General features: G+C 41.7%; 1 protein-coding gene across 8 annotated transcripts in view; it reads right to left on the bottom strand.

Annotated features, from left to right (window-relative positions):
* The window catches only part of galnt11 (UDP-N-acetyl-alpha-D-galactosamine:polypeptide N-acetylgalactosaminyltransferase 11 (GalNAc-T11)), a 171,733-nt gene that overhangs the window by 50,788 nt on the left and 101,736 nt on the right, over positions 1 to 19,209 (bottom strand). For 5 of the 8 annotated variants that reach the window (XM_060825151.1, XM_060825145.1, XM_060825147.1 and 2 more), the window contains 3 exons: positions 15,179 to 15,270; positions 12,112 to 12,464; positions 2,461 to 2,584 (listed from right to left, as the gene is read on the bottom strand). In XM_060825151.1, the coding sequence (XP_060681134.1) occupies positions 2,461 to 2,584; positions 12,112 to 12,464; positions 15,179 to 15,210 (509 nt within the window). In that variant the 5' untranslated portion in view covers positions 15,211 to 15,270. Of the gene's footprint in view, positions 1 to 2,460; positions 2,585 to 12,111; positions 12,465 to 15,178; positions 15,271 to 18,522; positions 18,709 to 19,209 lie in introns of those variants that run through there. The other 3 variants (XM_060825149.1, XM_060825150.1, XM_060825148.1) reach the window with 2 other exon arrangements.

Consider the following 19,209-nt stretch of genomic DNA (forward strand, 5'->3'; position numbering starts at 1 on the left):
TCTCCAGGTGTAGCCTCACCAACACCCAGGAACAAAATTTCTCTGTATTTAAATTCAAACCCCTTAGCGAAAAGCCAAAATTCTATTTGCCTTCTCAACTACTTGTTGTACTTGCATTCTGTTTGTATTTCATGCATGATAACATCCAGATCTCTCTGTGCAGCACTCTTTGAAGTCTCTCCTGATTTAAAATAATAGTCAGACTTTTCATTCTTCTTACCAAAGTATCTTACACTTTACTGCATTAACCTTCATCTGCCTAGTTTTTGCCCACTGACTCAAGCTATGTATATCCTCCTGTAGATTCTTTATCTTCTCATCGTGAGCCCCTAATTATTTTTTGTACTCTGCCCCCTCCTCCAATTCAGTAACATAGGAAGCAATTGAAGCCTTAGGACTGATACTTGTGACACTCCTCTAGTTATACCTTTCCAACATGAGAAAAAAAAACTATCAATCCAGACTGTCTGTCTTCTGTGTGTTAATCAAACTTTAATCCATGCTGATACATTACCTGAATATAGTGACCTCCAATCTTCTATGTGCCACTTTATCAAATCTCTTCTGTAAATCCAAATGCACATCTACCATTTCCCCTTTATCAACTCTGTTTCTTATACCCTCAAAGAACGCAAGAAAATTTGCCATTTCACAAAACCATGTTGACTCTGTTAGATGCATTAAGCTTATCTAAATACTCTATTTCTTCTTAACAATGAATACCAGTATTTTTCCAATGGCAGATGCTTGAACAGGGATGTCTTATTATCCATTTTTCAATCCACTGGAACCCTCCCAGAATCCAGTGAGCTCTAGAATGTTTTGACCAAAGCCTCCAGTATCTCTACAACATCTGCAAGATGGCTGCAGATAAACAGGGCGGCGTGCAGGCTCTTGCCAGGGACCCATCCACTCCAATCTGCTTTCCTTCTTTGTTTTACTTTTGCTTCTGTTCTTTTCCTTTGATTTAGTTTCCTTTACTTTTGGTTTTTTTGTCCATCTCCCCTTCTGTGGCAGGTTTGTCAGCAGCACTGGCGTGGCAGCAAGAGCGGGCAGCATGCAGAGTGGCGGAGGTGGCTTCTCCTAACAATAGGAGGCTGACAGCAGCAAGTGCATTCTTCCGCTATTTGAGGCCTGTGACATCGAGGATTGATGAAGGCAACGTGGTGGACATTGTCTATATGGACTTCAGTAAGGCATTCAACAAGGTTCCACATGATTGACTGGTTAGCAAAGTTCAATCACATGGAATACAGGGAAAACTAGCCACTTGTACACAAAATTGGCTCAAAGATAGGAGAGTGGTGGTGGAAGGTTACTTTTCGGACTGGTGGCCTGGAATCAGTGGCATGCCTAAAGGATCAGTGCTGGGTCCGCGGCTTTTTATCACTTATACAAATTATTTAGATGGGAATAAGGAGGTAGGTTAGGAATTTGCAGATGACACCAAACTGGTGGTGTAGTGGACAGTGAAGTAGGTTGCCTCAGAGTACAACAGGACCTTGATCAGATGTGTCAATGAGCTGAGGAGCGGCACATGAAGTTTAATTTAGATAAATGTGAGGTGTTACATTTTGGTAGGGAATGTCAGGGCATTATCCACTTAATGGTAAGGTCCTGTGGAATGTTGCTGAACAAACAGACCTTGGCATGTAAGTTCACAGTTTCTTGAAAGTGGAGTCACAGTTAGATAGTACAGTGAAGAAGGTTTGCCTTTATTGGTCAGAGCATTGTGTATAGGAGTTGGAAGGTCATGTTGTGGCTGTACAGGACATTGGTTAGGTCACTTTTGGAATACTGCATACGATCTGGTCTCCCTGCTATAGGAAGGATGTTGTGAAACTTGAAAGGGTTCAGAAAAGATTTACAAGGATTGGAGAGTTGGAGAGTTTAAGATAAGGAGAGGCTGGATAGGCTGGGGCTATTTTGCTTGGTGCATCTGAGGCTGGGTGGTGACCTTATAAAGGTTTATGAAATCTTGAGAGGCACGGATAGGGTGAATAGTCAAAGTCTTTTCCCCAGGGTAGCACAGTCCAAAACTAGAAGGCATAGGTTTAAGATGCATGGGGAAAAATTTAAAAGGGACCTAAAGGGTAAATATTTCATGCAGAGGAACTGGTGGATGTGAGGACAATTACAACACTTAAAAGGCATCTAGAGGGGTATATAAAAGAAAGGGTTTAGAGGGTTATGTGCTAAATGCTGGCACTGGAACTAGGTTAATTTAGGATATCTAGACGGTATGAATGAGTTGGGCCGTACGTCTGTTTCTGTGTTGTTTATCTCTACTACTCTATGACTCTAAGAGGGTAGCGATAAGGACATGACCAAGAACAGGTCTAACAGTGAAGATAATATGGTGACAGCTTTGGAATTTGGTATTAATATACACCGCCACACACAAGTGTACATGCGGTATGCATCTTTAAATCAGATGATAACTTAAATGTTGGAACTTGCTTTTGGTTTCTGGTATCAGGAACATCTCTACTGTAACCCAAACGATTACTGACGAGTATATTGAAAGCATGTTTCTGGTATCCAGCATCCCGAATTTGTTGATCTACTTCATTGAAAATCATACCTGTAAGAAAAATACTTATATTAAAATACGTTTAAGGTAACTTTAGCACTAACATTAGCACGTTTTACAGCAAATACTTTCCAAATTCAGAAAACCTACTAAACAATGCGATATCTTTGTCGATATGCTTCTATCAAAATCTCACTTCCTTCTTCTTTCACATCTCAAACAGTCCAACTGACCATTCCTCAGACACAGAATCGTTAAAGTATAGGCAGAGGCTGTTCAACCTACTATGATCAGAAAGTTTTGTACAATCAGGAAGGGAAGGTTACACTCAGGGTGACTGTGTATTTCTGGGACTTTGCAGCAGTGTGGGATTTTACTGAAATGGAGAACAAGTGCCTTGTGCTTGCTTTTTTCATTCATAGTTTGTGAGGTTTTTTTAGCAGGATAAGTGAAAGTGAGGACTGCAGATGCTGGAGATCACAGTTGAGAGTGTAGTGCTGGAAAGGCACAGCCGGTCAGGCAGCATCCGAGGAGCGGGGAATCGACGTTTCAGACATATGCTCTTCATCAGGAATGGGGCCTGTGGGCCGAGGGCAGTATAAATGGGAGGGAGTGGGACTGGGGGAAAGGTAGCTGGGAATGCGATAGGTAGATGATGGTGGGGGAGAAGGTGATAGGTCGGAGAAGAGGGTGGAACTGACAGATGGGAAAGGCAATGGGCAGGTCATATGGCTGGTACCAAGGTTGAGGCTTGGGACAGGAATAATGTGGGGGAGGGATGGGAAATTAGGAAACTGGTGAAATCCACATTGATCCTGTGTGGTTGGAGAGCCCCAAAGCGTTCTTCCTCCAGGCATCGTGTGGTTAGGATTTGTCGATGGGGGTGGTCCAGGGCCTGCATGTCTTTGGCGGAGTGGGAGGGGATGGGGGGAGGTTAAGTGTTCAGCCACAAGGCGTTAGGGTTGGTTGGTGCGGGTGTCCCAGAGATGTTCTCTGAAATGATTCACAAGTAGGTGGGTACTGAGGAAGGAAATGTGGCTGTCGGGGTGGGGTGTGTGTGTGTGTGTGTGTGTGTGTGTGTGTGTGTGTGTGTGTGTGTGTGTGCGCGCGCGCGCGCGCGCGCAGTGAGAGGGAGTCTCACTGAGATCCTTGTACAAAGGGGAGAACTTCTTCAAGGTAAGCATTTTTGGTAGATTCTTTGCAACAGGGTTGAAATCAACTTGGAGAAAGTGAGGACTCTGATCTCCATCATCTGCACTCCGCCAAGGACATGCAGCTCCTGGGCCTCTTCCATCAACAAACTCTAACTATCCGATGCCTGGAAGAACGCCTCATTTTTAACAATGGGACCCTCCAACCACACGGGATCAATATGGATTTCACCAGTTTCCTCATTTTCCCTTCCCCCACATTATCCTAGTCCCAAGCCTCAACCTAGGCACCACCCTTTTGACACGTCCAATGCCCTTCCCATATATCTGCTCTACCTTCTTCTCCAACCTATCACCTTCTCCCCCACCTTCACCTACCTATTGCATTCCCAGCTAGCTTTCACCCAGCACCACGCCCTCCCATTTACTTTTCAGCACCTCCAGCCTCACAAGCCTCATTCCTGATGAAGGGCTTATGCCCAAAACTTTGATTCTCCTGCTCCTTGGATGCTGCCTGACTGGCTGTGCTTTTTCAGTACCACACTCTCAACATTTTTACAGGATAACTTGAAGCCCAGCACAAAACAAAGAGTGCTAACACAGGAAAACCATAAGTTCATTGGTTGGTAATAGCTGCTAATTTGACTCTTTTAAGTTACTTTCAGATCAAATGTAAATAGAAGAAATATAATACAGATCTTAAACTAAAAGACAAGTACAAAACTTAAAGAAGAAAGAAATTAAGGTATCTGTCATTAGAGATGCAGGCGATGTGTTGTATTGTATGATATGGGAGATGGTGGACACCACGTACAGTAAGTGTTGTTTGAAGAACTCCAGCTCATAGTTAATGAACTTAAGTCCAAGTTTCAAACACTGCGACACAGCAAGAAGGGGGAAGAGTTACCTGGATGCTATGTTTCACGAGGCAGTTACACTCCTCAGTTTAACTACTCTGAATTCAGTTACTAGTCAGGAACAGGACGGTGTGACTGTGAAGGAATCCAGAAGGTAGTGGCAGGATCCTCAGTCCTGAGCTTCTCACACAGGTTTAAGATTCTTGCTCATTGTGTGAACATGAGCAGGGGGTTGTAGGGAGAATGACCATAGATCCATAGCACAGGGAACCATTGAAGAGAGGGTAGATAAGGGAATGTGATTGCAATCAGGAAAATAAACACTGTTCTCTGTGGGCAAGAATGAGTATCTCAAAGGCTGTGTTGCTTGCCTGGTGACCAGGTTTAGAATATCTCATTTGGTCTGCAGAGGAACTTGGAGTTGGAGGAGAAAGATCCAGCTGTCACAGTCCATGTAGGTACCAACGATAAATGCAGAATGAGGAAAGAGGTTCTGCAGCTAGGGCCTAAATTAAAAAGCAGAATAAAAAGGCAATAATCCCTGGATTAGCTGAGCAACAAGCAAATTGGTATAGGGTCAAAAAGAATAAAGAAGTAAATGTTTGGCTCAAGGATTGGCATGGGAAGACATAGATTTGAATTCATGGGACACTGGCACCAGGACAGGGGAAGGAAAGAATTGTTATGGTGGGACTGGCTCCACCTGAATCATGCTGAGACTAGAGTCCTTGCAAATTGCTGTGGATAGAGATTTAATCTAAATAGTGAGGGGGTAGGTTCAGTTGCATGGAGAATGATGGAAAAAGTTAAGGGTGAGCATTCAGCAGAGGTTACTAAAGTTTCTAAAACAACTAATAAGGTACTGAATATGAAAGGGATCAGGAATCTAACTTCAGGCACAGAAAATCACAGAATGAAAAGGGGGGCAGTCAACACATGAGGGTGTTACACTTAAATACACACAGTATGTGAAACAAGGTAAATGAGCTTGTAATACAGATTTAAATAGGCAAGTACAATGTTCTGGCTATCGCAGAGACATGACTGCATGGAAATCAGGGCTAGGAACTAAACATCTGAAGATACATGTTCTATTGAAAGGGGAGGCAGATGGGCAGAGTTGCCTTGTTAGTAATAAACAAAATTAATTCGATAGCAAGCGGTGACATAGAGTCAGAAGGTGTAGAACCTGTTTGGGTAGACTTGAGGAACTGCAAAGGGAAAGAGACCCTTCATGGTAGTTGTGTACAGGCCTGCTACCAGTAGTCAGGATGTGGAGAAGAAAATAAATCAGGAGATAGAACAGGCATGTCAGAAAGGGACTATTAGAACAATCATACAGGACTTCAATGTGCAGGTGGAGGGAAAAATCAGGTGGGTTTGCTAGAAAAGGAATTTATGGAATGTCAACGAGATGCTTTTTTTGGAACAGCACGTGGTGAGCCACTAAGGAACAAGTCATTTCAACTCCACTTACCCGCACTCTCCCCATAGCCCATAATTCCTTGCGAGATCAAGAATTTATCAATCTCTGCCTTGAAGACATTTAATGTCACGACCTTTTGGGACATTAGCACCAGTACTGGGAAAGGAAGGAAATGTTACGATGGGATGGGCTACCCCCGAATCATGCTGGAACCAGAGTCCTGGTGAATCGTATAACTTGGGTTAAGGCTTTAAACTAAATGGTGTGGGAGGGACTGGGAGGGAGTTCAGTTGCATGGAAAATTAGAAAATCAAAGGTAATGGAGAAAGTAGGATTGCAGATTAGTGATAGAACTGATTGTTACCAGAAAAAAGGAAGTGACAGAACATCTTTATGCCAAAGAATATTTAAGTATTGGGAAATTTGATAATAGAACAGACTTAAAGGCTTTCCATCTTAATTTTATAAGTTTTTGGAATAAGATAGAAGATGGTGCAAATCTAAGTGAATGGTTATGATCTCATAGTCATCATTGAAACATGGTTACAGGGAGATCAAAACTCAGAAGTTAACATTCAAAGATATCTGATCTTTTGAAAAGACAGGAAGGATGGAAAAGTTAATGAGCTAACATTGTTAATACGAGATGACATGAGGACAGTTGTGAAAAGATGATCTAGGCTTGGATGATGTACAGTCCATTGTGTGGAGACAAAAATAAAACAGCAAGGGAAAGACGTAGGTAGGAATGGCATACAGACCCCCAACCAGTAGCCATTCTGTAGGAAAGGCTATGAAGCAATAAACAGTTGGACCATGTAAAGAGAATAGAACAATGATTGTGGGTGATTTTAATCTTCATGCTAATTGAGTTAATCAAATTGGAAAAGGTAGCTCAAACAACAAATTCATAGAGTGCATTAGGCATAGCTTCCTTGAAGCTATCATGGAGTCAACCAGGGAATGGACTATTGTGATCTGGTAATGAGTAATGAGGCAGGTTAAATAATGATCTCAAAAGTAAAAGATTCCCTAAGAAGTAGCGATCACAACAAGATAGAATTTAATATTCAGCTTGAAAGTGAAAAGCTTTGTTCAGAAATAACCTGTCTAACTTAAACAAAGCTAATTACACTGAAATGAGAATAGAGTTGGTTAAAGTGAACTGAGTTGATAGAAGAGCAGATATGACAGTAAGCAAGCAGTAGCTGACATTTAAGGAGATAATTCATGACTCTCAGCAAAGGTACATCTTAGTAAGAAGAAAAGATTCTATTCAAAGTTTGTGAGAAGATTTGTAGCTCGGGTGCTCGTTGCTGTGGTTCTGTTCGCCGAGCTGGGAGTTTTTCTTGCAAACGTTTCGTCCCCTTTCTAGGTGACATCTTCAGTGCCTGGGAGCCTCCTGTGAAGCGCTTCTGTGCTGATTCTTCCAGCATTTATACTGGTTTGAATCTGCCGCTTCCGGTTGTCAGTTGCTGTCCGTTGCAGTGGCCGGTATAGGGTCTAGGTCGATGTGTCTGTTGATAGAATTCGTGGATGAGTGCCATGCCTCTAGGAATTCCCTGGCTATTCTCTGTTTGGCCTGCCCTATAATAGTGGCGTTGTCCCAATCGAATTCATGTTCCTGGTTGTCTGAGTGTATGGCTACTAGGGATAGCTGGTCATGTCGTTTCGTGGCTAGTTGATGTTCGTGGATGCGGCTTGTTAGCTGTCTTCCTGTTTGTCCTATGTAGTGTTTTGTGCAGTCCTTGCATGGGATTTTGTACACTACATTGGTTTTGCTCATGCTGGGTATCGGGTCCTTTGTCCTGGTGAGTTGTTGTCTGAGGGTGGCTGTTGGTTTGTGTGCTGTTATGAGTCCTAGTGGTCGCAGCAGTCTGGCTGTCAGTTCAGAAATGCTCCTGATGCTCCATACATGTAGTGTACAAAATCCCATGCAAGGACTGCACAAAACACTACATAGGACAAACAGGAAGACAGCTAACAACCCACATCCACGAACATCAACTAGCCACGAAACAACACGATCAGCTATCGCTAGTAGCCATACACTCAGATGACAAACAACATGAATTCGATTGGGACAACACCACTATTATAGGGCAGGCCAAACAGAGAACAGCCAGGGAATTCCTAGAAGCATGGCACTCATCCACGAATTCTATCAACAGACACATCGACCTAGACCCTATATACCGGCCACTGCAACGGACAGCAACTGACAACCGGAAGCGGCAGATTCAAACCAGTATAAATGCTGGAGGAATCAGCACAGAAGCGCTTCACAGGAGGCTCCCAGGCACTGAAGACGTCACCTAGAAAGGGGACGAAACGTTTGCAAGAAAAACTCCCAGCTCGGCGAACAGAAAGATTCTAAGAAATGGATAAAACAACCACGGTTAAAACTTTCAGGAGAGTATTTGGAAGAAAAAGCATGTAAGGAGACAAATGATAGCCGTGAAGACTGGGGTAAATTCAGAAACAGAAAAACAAAAACATAAAAACAGAAAAACTAGCAAGGAATACAAAAAGTGAGAGACAAGCAAAAAGTCAAAGTGAACATGTGCCCCTTAGAAAATGGATCTGGGAAGGCAGTTAAGGGGAATAAGAAAATGACAGGGGAGTTAATGTTTGAAAGTCTTTGAACATCCCATTAATACAAAGAGTGTGGGGGAGGAATTAAGCACTATCACTAGAGAAGTGGTGTTAGATAAACCAACAGGGCTAAAAGGTAGAGTAGTCCCCTGGTCCCGATGATTTGTATCCTAGAATCCTAAAAGTAGTAACAACAGAAAAAGTGAATGCATTTCTTGCCATTTTCCACAAATCCTTGGAATCTGGAGAAGTATCAGGAGAAATACCAAGGGATTGGAAAATTGCCCATGTGACAAACCTATTCAAAAATGGGAAGGGGGCAAAAAAGCAAGTAACTATAAACTGATTAGCCTAACACCTATTGTAAAAGTATTGGAATCAATTATTGTGGAAGTAAAGCAGAATACTTGGAAAATCATAATATAATCAAGCAGAATTAGCATAGCTTAATGAAAGGGAAATAGTGTCTGATGTTATAGAAGAAAGTGAGTCCTGAAGAAGGGCTCACGCCCAAAACGTCGATTCCCCTGCTCCTTGGATGCTGCCTGACCTGCTGCGCTTTTCCAGCAACACATTTTCAGCTCTGCTGTTATAGAACAAATCAAACTTCTTCAAAACATATCAAAGAGATAGCCCAGACTCTAACTTTTACCTTAGAACATAGTATTATTTAAATGGAGAAAAACTGCAGAGAACTGCAAGACAAAGGGAATTGGGGGTAACTGTGCATGAAACACAGAAAGCCGACACCTAGGTACAGCAGATAATTGGGAAGTTAACGGAATATTGGCCCTTATTTTGCTTGAGGAGGGGGGGTCTTTTGGAGCATAAGAGTAGAGAAGACTTACTGTAACTATACAAGATGCTGGAAACCACATTTGGAGTACTCTGAGCAGTTAGGGTCCCCTTATTTTCCTTTCATTGGAGGCAGTCTAGGGAGGGTTCACTAGGATGATCCCCAGCTTAGAGGGATTGTGCTACCAGCAAAGATTAAACAGTCTTGAGACTACTCGTTTGAATTTAGAATTATGAAAGGTGATCTCATCAAGACCATAAAATATAAACAGCAGAATTAGGCTATTCAGCCATCAATTGGGATTCACCAATCTATCATGGCTGGTATGTTTCTCAATGTCACTCTCCTGCCTTCTGCATCCCTTTAATAATCACATACCTATTTATCTCTGTCTCAAATATATTCAATTACTTGGCCTCCACAGAGCTCTGTGGCAATGAGTTGCACAGAATAACCATTCTCTGGCTGAGGAAATTCCAACTCATCTCATTTTTCCAGGGTCATTCCATCATTCTGAGGCTGTCCCCTTGGCTGCAAGTAGCATACAGGATTCTTAAGAAGCTTTGCAGGGTAAATGTTGAGAAGATGTTTTTCCTGATGGGACAGTCTAGGACCAAAGATCATAAGCTCGGAATTAATGGTTGCCAATTTAAGACTGAGATGCTGAGATGAGGAGAAATTGCTTCTCTCAGATGGGGAAGAGTCTTTGGGACTCCCTACCACAGAGAGCGATGAGAGCAGAATCCTCGTGTTTACATGTTTATAATAATTCATTCATGGGATGGCGGCATCACTGGCTGGACCAGCATTTATTGCCCATCCCGACTTGTCCAGAGGGTAATTAAAAGTCAACCATATTGCTGTGGGTCAGGAGTCACATGTAGGCCAGACCAGTTAAAGATAGCAGTTTCGTTCTCTGAAGGACATTATTGAACCAGATGGGTTTTCTAACAATCGATAATGGTCTCATGGTTATCATTAGACTTTTAATTCAAGATTGGACAGTAAGTGTGGGGGGAGATCTAAATAAGAGTTAGGAATCAGCGGAAGCTTGGTGCGCCCAATATTGTATTTTAAAAAAAATTCATTCAGGGATGAGGGCATTGTTGGCTAGGCCAGTATTTATTGCCCATCCCATTGTAATGTAGTGTATAAAGTTTTAAAAGCCAACAAAAGATGATTAACAAAGTTAAACTGAGGACAAACCAGCAATTAATAAAAAAATGGACAGTAAGAACTTTGTTAACTATATAAAAAAGGTAAAGAAAGCAGTGAACATAAGCCCTTTAGACAAACACTTGAAATGCCACTGCGTACAAGGCAAATGCCAAATAGAGTCAGAGTCATAGAGATGTACAGCTTGGAAATAGACCCTTCGGTCGAACCCGTCCATGCCAACTAGATATCCAACCCAATGTAGTCCCACCTGCCAGTACATGGCCCATATCCCTCCGAACCTTTCCTATTCATATACCCATCCAAATGCCTCTTAAATGTTGCAATTGTACCAGCCTATTTCTGATAGGAAGGAAACCAGAATTGCACACAATATTCCAACAGTGGCCTAACCAATGTCCTGTACAGCCGCAACATGACCTCCCAACTTCTGTACTCAATACTCTGACCAATAAAAGAAAGCACACCAAAAGCTTTCTTCACTATCCTATCTACCTGCGATTCTACTTTTAAGGAACTATGAACCTGCACTCCAAGGTCTCTTTGTTCAGCAACACTCCCTAGGACCTTACCATTAAGTGTATAAGTCCTGCTAAGATTGCTTTCCCAAAATGTAGCACCTTGCATTTATCTGAATTAAACTCCATTTGCCACATCTCAGCCCCTTGGCCCATCTGGTCAAGACCCTGTTGTAATCTGAGGTTGGAAAATAGGACTCAATTTAATAGGTACTTGACAACAATTGTGGGCAAAATGGGCTGAAGGACCTCTCTCCATGCTGTAAAATTTCCAATTTATATCCAATTTTATCTGATTTACGAAGCACAATTCATGATACTAGATATTTCAAAGCATTTTACAACTAATGGAAGACTTTTTGAATGTAGTCACTGCTGTAATGTAAGAAATGCGAGAGGCAATCTGTACACAAGTTCCACAAACAGCAAAAGGATGGTGACCAGATAATATGTTTTGTGATGTTAATTGAGGCCCTGCTGTTCTTCAAATAAAGTTGTGAGATCTTTTATGTCACATAAAAGGGAAACAGGGTCTTAGTTTAATGTCTCATCTGAAAAATGGCACCTCCGACAGTCCAGCATTCCCTCACAATGTATTGGACTGTCAGCCTTTATTTTATGGTTAGAGTCATGGGCATGCAGGAAGCAGCGACACCCCACTAGGAGCACAGGGCCATGGGGTAAAATCAGGCCCCATCTCTGAGGTCAGCTGGAGGCTTGACAGCTCAACACTTGAGAAAAATCACTTTCAGAGTGTAGGCAATGACCCCAGCTTATTCTTGGGATGGGGCTCAGCAAGAGGTGGATGAGAGAAGAAAATGAGACTGCCAGAATGGTGAAATTTTCGACAGTAGACGGGGGGTGGGGGGAAGTAGTTTAATTACTTGAGTCTGCAGGAAGATTTTCCCTGAAAGACTTATTCTTTGTTGGTGATGGATGAGAAGGCCTTGTAATGGTTTGTACTTAAAAGCATTTCATAAATAAATTTTCATTTCAGAAGCAGTCACAAACTAAACATCACATAACTGACCTCTAACTGATTTGTAACAGGTGACTCACCTAGTTCTGAAAACGGTGACAACTTTTTCTCAGAATTGCTCAGCAGTTGTTTCATAAACTGGTTGTCTATATTGCCACGGTGCGGAGATTCAAGCAGTTTTGTGGGGCCTTTGGTAACTTGTGGCCGGAATCTCCACTGCGCCTGCTGGCTCCCCTCGAAGGGCACAGTGCCAAACGTGTAGCCTTCATTGTTCAAGTTGAAGTAGATGAACAGGAATAGTGTCCAGCTCACTGATGTGAAGAGGCACCCATAGCAGAAATAGCGTAGTGTGACACTGCTCATGATATCCCCGGCATTGTTACAGGCCCATTTTAAATCCTCTGAACCAACACACAGAGTAAACCCAATAAGCCTGCGGGAAAAGAGAACTATTAATCATTCCCCACATACCGAAAAGTCACTACAGGAACATTATTTTAGGACAAACTATTCAGCATTACATAAACAGTCTTTTTCCAAAATAAAAAATAGCTAGCACTGTCAATACTGTCATACAGGTAGCATCTGATTTTTAAAAAAAGTATTTACAACTAGCATTTATACAGTAAATTTTCTTGAATTAACACTAGAGAAAGATAGGTAGTCATGTGGGGAGGGGCATGGTTGAAGCAATTTGAATACATTTATACTGAGAAAAACATCGCAAAAATCAAAAGGCATGTTTACAACTTCATCTCACTGCAATAATCTAACCTTTATTTCTGAGATGACAGAGCTCAGTCAAAGCAGAACATCCTATTTGAGTGCTGAGATAGTTACTGAACAAAGTTCATTAAGCAGAGGATTAACGCACAAAGAATTAATTATTAACAGCAGTTTTTCAAGAAAAAGTTGTTTATTCAGGCTGCTATAAAATGGCACTCAGGCCCAGAATTTTCTGCACTACATGGCCCCAAGCTAAGTGGAAAGAGCAGGAAATCTGACCATCCCATTCAGAATCACAGAAGTGCGACATTGGACTTATAGGCCTTGTTTTGCATTGTGTCTGCACCAGCTCTCCATAAAGCATCACGACTGAATATCATTCTGCGTTTTCCCCATGCCATCATACATTGTTCTATTCAAATAATCATTTCATGGCCTCTTGAATGCCTCAATTAAACCTGGCTTCCCTACACTTCCCAGGTAGGGCATTTCCAACCTGAACTATTTGTTGTATAAAAATGTTCGTTCTCACATCATATTCTTCCTTTAGAGAGATGCCCAGATCTGTATACAATACTCCAGAGATCTGACAACTGGGTGGTGTAAGTTCTGTATAACCAGTTCAGTTTTAGTGTTGATCACATTGACCCTTGAGTATCTTCTAGGATAGGAATGCTGCTATGGGCAGTCAGGGGGTTAAGTTAACAAGAGGCATTCTTGTCCATGTGTTTCTTTTGTCCATGTTTGACCTATTGTCATGAGAATTTATGGGTTTAAGTCCAGATCATAAGCAAAAAATTTCAATTAACTCTTTTCAAAAATAAGAAATGCTTTGAGAAATGTCCTCAAAAGATTTATCAAACAGTGATATAGTCTCCAGTTCAAAAGCTAGCATTTTATAAATTTTCCATGGGAAATTTCATAAGGGGTGAACTTCCTTTAAGTTTTTCCTGTTCTACTGCATGAACTTGGAAAGGCACCCAATTATCTGTGTAAAGAGTTTCCATTAGTAGTACAATAGCACAGTCACCAACAATTTTAAGTAGAACCAAAAGAATTACTCAATATGAAATATTTGTATCAAAACAAGTCAATCAACGCCTGTGTTAGCTCTTTTAAAGACGTAACCAATTTTTTTTTTCAATCCTCTCCTGCTCTTTTCCCACGTGCTACAAGTTCTTCCTTTCCTGAATATATCCAATTCCATTTTGAACATTATTATTCCATCTTCTCCATCACACTTTCAGGCAATGGAAGGTGAGAGTTATCAACCACCTGACGAAGGAGCAGTGCTCAGAAAGCTGGTGCTTCCAATTATACCTGTTGGCCTATAACCTGAGTTTGTTAATTTTGCATTTGCCAAGTATGGCAACAAGGAACTCTAGTCAAATTAGGGGTAAAACTCTCCACAGATTGCAGTAATACATGGAACAAAGGAAGAAGGCCTTGGCTGCTGAGGCCAATCAGAAGTACATCCACGAGCTATAAGGCACAAGTCGGGAATGTTGTGCATTACTCTCTACTTGCCTTGTTGAGAGCAACTCCATCAACATTTAACAAGCTTGACACTACTCAGGACAAAGCAGCCATTGAGTGCCACCACATCTGCCAATACGAACATAAACACTAACTTCCCCCAAATAATGACACAAACTAGCAGCAGTGTGTACCATATACAAGGTTTCATCTTGCATTATTTGTTCACAAGATGAGGGTTTCACTGGCTAGGCCAGCATTTATTGCTCATCCCTAATTGCCTGGAGGGCAGTTAACAGTCAACCACATTGCTGTGGGTCAGGAGTCACGTGTAGGCCAGATCAGGTAAAGATGGCAGTTTCTTTCCCTAAAGGACATTAGTAAACCAGATGGGTACTTTTTGGACAATCGACAGTGGATTCATGATCATCATTAGAGCTTTATTTCCAGATTTTTAAAAACTGCATTCAAATTCCACCACCTGCCATGGCAGGATTCAAATCTGGGTTCCCAGAACATTATCTAAGTCACTGGATTAACAATCCAGCAATAATACCACTAGGCCATTGCCTCCCTCAATGATGTACTACAGAAATTTGTCCCAGTATGTTCAACAGCACCTTCTAAATCAATAACCATTACCATCTACAAGGTTAAGGGCAGCTGATAAACAGGGACACCAACATCTGTATGATCTCATTGAATGGTGGAACAGGCTGAACAGCCTATACCTGTGCAAATTTTCCTGTGTTCCTAATAATACTACGTGTCTATCTATAGCAAATGAATTGCAGAGGTTCAAGAAAGCAGTTCACTACCACCTACTCAAGGCCAACTGTGGATGGATTATAAATGCTAGCTTAGCCAGCAAAGTCCACATCCCTTAAACAATTAAAATAATAGCTCTGATCAAAGCTTGCTGCATTAAACAAAATTTTATTCAACTCCCTCCAGGTTCCTCTTCTAATTGCCTTCATCACGTGTCCTGTGGTCACTGATCCTCCAAGTGAAACAGGTTTCTAAGTATTCCATCAAACCTGTTCAAAATATAGAAAACCTTTATTAAATTTCAACTCAAACTTCTTGATTGTAAAGGAGAAAGCTCTCTTGTTACAATTAAATCTCTCATGCATATATCTTAGTGAAGCTGCCTAAAATTCTACACATCTAAATTCTTGTTAACAATTCATTTCATATTTATTATATTGCCAGCTCCTGTTCCTCATCATTATCAGTTAAATGTGGAGTCATTAAAGCAATGCATAACAATTGAGGTTAATTGAAGTAATGTGGTGCCAACTGTGCTCTGCCTGGAAATAAATTGCCCAACAACTGTTTGGAATTAGTAATGGCTTATTTAATCAAATCAGTGCCCTCTTCTGGTGTAGAGGTAGTATCCCACTCTCAAGATGTGGAGATCAGGTTTATTTTTTTTTTTTTTTTAGATTACTTACAGTGTGGAAACAGGCCCTTCGACCCAACAAGTCCACACCGACCCGCTGAAGCGCAACCCACCCATACCCCTACATTTACCCCTTACCTAACACTACGGGCAATTTAGCATGGCCAATTCACCTGACCCGCACATCTTTGTGACTGTGGGAGGAAACCGGAGCACCCGGAGGAAACCCACGCAGACACGGGGAGAACGTGCAAACTCCACACAGTCAGTCGCCTGAGTCGGGAATTGAACCCGGGTCTCTGGTGCTGTGAGGCAGCAGTGCTAACCACTGTGCCACCGTGCCTTACCTGTTCAGGGGTATGTAATAACATCTCTGAAAAGGTTGTTTAGAAAAATAGGTTAATCAAATCAGAGATCATTCAGGTTAGTGTGAGAAAGATATGTGGGGCTGGATTTTCACATGAGTGAGGAGGTGCATTTTAGTGCACAAATGGTTAGACTTTTAAAAGAAAGAACTGCTGATGCTGTAACTCAGTCAAAATAATAGAAATTGCTGGACAAGCTCAGCAAATTTGGCAGCATTTGTGGAGAGAAATCAGAGTTAATGATTTGGGTCCAATGAATCCTGAAGAATGGTCACTGGGGCTGAAATGCTAATTCTGATTTCTCTCTACAGCTGCTACCAGACCTGCTGAACCTTACCAGCAATTTCTGTTTTTGGTTTGACTTTTATTTTTGTCTTAGGGAATCTGATTTTCTTCCACCTTCCTGACCTTGTACCATTTTGGCTTCTGTGTTTGAGGAATTATTGTGTCCAAAATGCACAGCCACCTGACTGAAATCAGGTTTCCCATTTTAAGGAAGGACTAAAACCACTTTCAGTTGGTGGTGCAGGATTTTGGAAGCTGATTTTTTTTTGTAAGGAAATCGAAAAGCCTGCTGAAGAGTTGAATATGTTCTAAATGACAGGTCTAAAATGTTTAGACACCTTCTAATGCCACTGTTCTTTTACAATGTAAAAGGATTATTTTACGACTTTTGTTTCATTATAGAGATTTGTCTGACAAAACTGAGTTGATCTCTTCATTGACCAGCAGTATAAAATTATAATGTGCATTATAGTACCTTCATGTAGGAAATAAAAACAGGAGCAGGGCATTCAACCCCTCAAGCCTGTCCTGCTGCAGGTAAAGGGCTGATCTGTGGTCTAACTTTGTATACTTGCCTTTAATGCATATCTTAATATCTTTACTAAACCAAAATTTATTGACCTCTGACTTGAAATTAACAACTGATCAAGAATTAACTGTTGTAGGTGGAATAGAGTTCCAAACCTATACCATCTAATTTTTTTTTTTGTTGTTACTTATTCACGGGATGTGGACATTGTCCATCCCCAACTATCAAGAGAGCAGTTAAGAGTCTATGCATCTGGAGCCTGTTGTAGGCCAGACCAGGTAAGGATGGTAGATTCTTTTCCTTACGAATACTAGTGAACCAGATGGTTTTTCCAACAATTGACAATGGATCCATGGTCATCATTGCAGCCTTTATTCCAGATCTTATTGAAGCTGCTGTGGTGGGATTCAAACCCATGTCCCCAGAACATTAGCTAAGTCTCAGATTAACAAGCTCGCGATAACACTACTTAAGCCATTGCACGTAGAAGTGCTTCCTAACATCTGTCCTGAATGGTCTGGCCCTACTTTTTAGACTATATGCACTAGTTCTAGAATCCCTAACCAGTGGAAACAACTTCTTTATCTATCCTGTCTTTTTTCCTGTTAATACCTTGAAGACTTTGATCAGATCACTCCTTAACCTTCTCATCTACTGGAGAAACTGACACTCAAAAGTACTAAAACATGTTTAAAAAATGTAAAATTAAATGTTCTGCTGTCAACCTTTTGCATACTAATTTAATTGGAGTGGCACATCTGGCTTTATTTTAAAAAGTGATGTGTTTGCTCCTACTCCATTCATGGACAACCACTCTGCTTTGAAATAAAAATGGATGTCTGTTCTGTCAGTGGAGCTGGAAACTTTGATTAGGACATATGTTTGATTAAGAATGCTGGACTGGGTTTCAAAGGTTGCAGTTCAGCAAGTAATCGTTTTGTTCCAAGAACTATTGAGATTTTTTTTGTGCCCGTAATATCCAAATAGGACTCTTCTGCTACAGTGGTAGTGCCCCTACCTCTGAGCCAGCAGCAAAAATGGCCTTTAGTAGAGTGATATGCTGTTCTTGTCAGATGTGGAAGATTAGAGAGTTTGTGTTACTGAGGATTATATCTTTGGTTGTAAATCCGATCGGATTGAATAGATCAGTTGGAGTGACATTTTTTAGATTACTTACAGTGTGGAAGCAGGCCCTTTGGCCCAACAAGTCCACACCGACCCATCGAAGCGCAACCCACCCATTCCCCTACATTTACCCCTTTACCTAACACTACGGGCAATTTAGCATGGCCAATTCACCTGACCTGCACATCTTTGGACTGTGGGAGGAAACCGGAGCACCCGGAGGAAACTCACGCAGACATGGAGAATGTGCAAACTCCACACAGTTAGTCGCCTGAGTCAGGAATTGAACCCGGGTCTCTAGCACTGTAAGGCAGCAGTGCTAACCACTGTGCCACCCACGGGCAATGAGGAATTTACAAGAGCAACGGGGTGTGATGGATGGCAGTTCATAGGAAGGGAGAAAAGCCACAGACCCAGTCCGATGGTTGGGTGAACTCCAGGACAGGTAGGTAGGTAGTGCAGGAGTCTTCTGTGGATATCCCCATTTCAACCAAATATGCTGGTTTGGAAAATATAGGGGATGATGGACTCTGAGGAATGTAGCACAAACAGCCATATTTCTGGTATCCAAACAGGCTCTTACATAACAAGGAGTATGTCCAGTTCCAAATGATCAATTGTATTTGGGGACTCTCTTGTCAAAGATAAAGACGTTTCTGCAGCCAGCAGTGAAGAATCGAAACGGTATGTTGCCTCCCTGGTGCCAGGATCAAGAATGTCTGAGAGGGTGCAGAATGTTCTCAAAGGTGAGAGGGATCAGCAGGAGGTCGTTGTACATATTGGTACCAATGACCTAGGAAGGGAATATAGAAAATTAGGCATGAATTTTAAGAAGAAGGTCCTCGAGGATATAACATCTGGATTGCTCCCCGTGCTACGAGCTAGTGAGGATAGGAATAGGAGGATCAAGCAGATGAATGCATGGCTGAGGAGCTGCTGAATGTGAGAAGGGTTCACTTTTTTTTGGATTCCTGGAATCTCTTCTGGGGTAGAAGTGACCTTTAGAAAAAGATGGATTGTACCTGAATTGGAAGGAAACTAATATGCTGGCAGGGAGATTTGCTCGGGAGGATTTAAACTAGTATGGGTGGGTCCCAGGGAGATAGTGAGAAAAGAGATCAATCTGAGACTAGTACAGTTGAGAAAAGAAGCGAGTCAAACAGTCAGGACCGGGAACAAGGTAAAACTGGGAAATTAAACTATTTACAGCAATGTAAGAGGCCTAACAGGGAAGGCAGATGAACTCCAAGCATGGTTAGAAATATTGGAC

This window comes from Hemiscyllium ocellatum, chromosome 5 (assembly GCF_020745735.1).
Source record: "Hemiscyllium ocellatum isolate sHemOce1 chromosome 5, sHemOce1.pat.X.cur, whole genome shotgun sequence".
Taxonomy (NCBI): Eukaryota; Metazoa; Chordata; class Chondrichthyes; order Orectolobiformes; family Hemiscylliidae; genus Hemiscyllium; species Hemiscyllium ocellatum.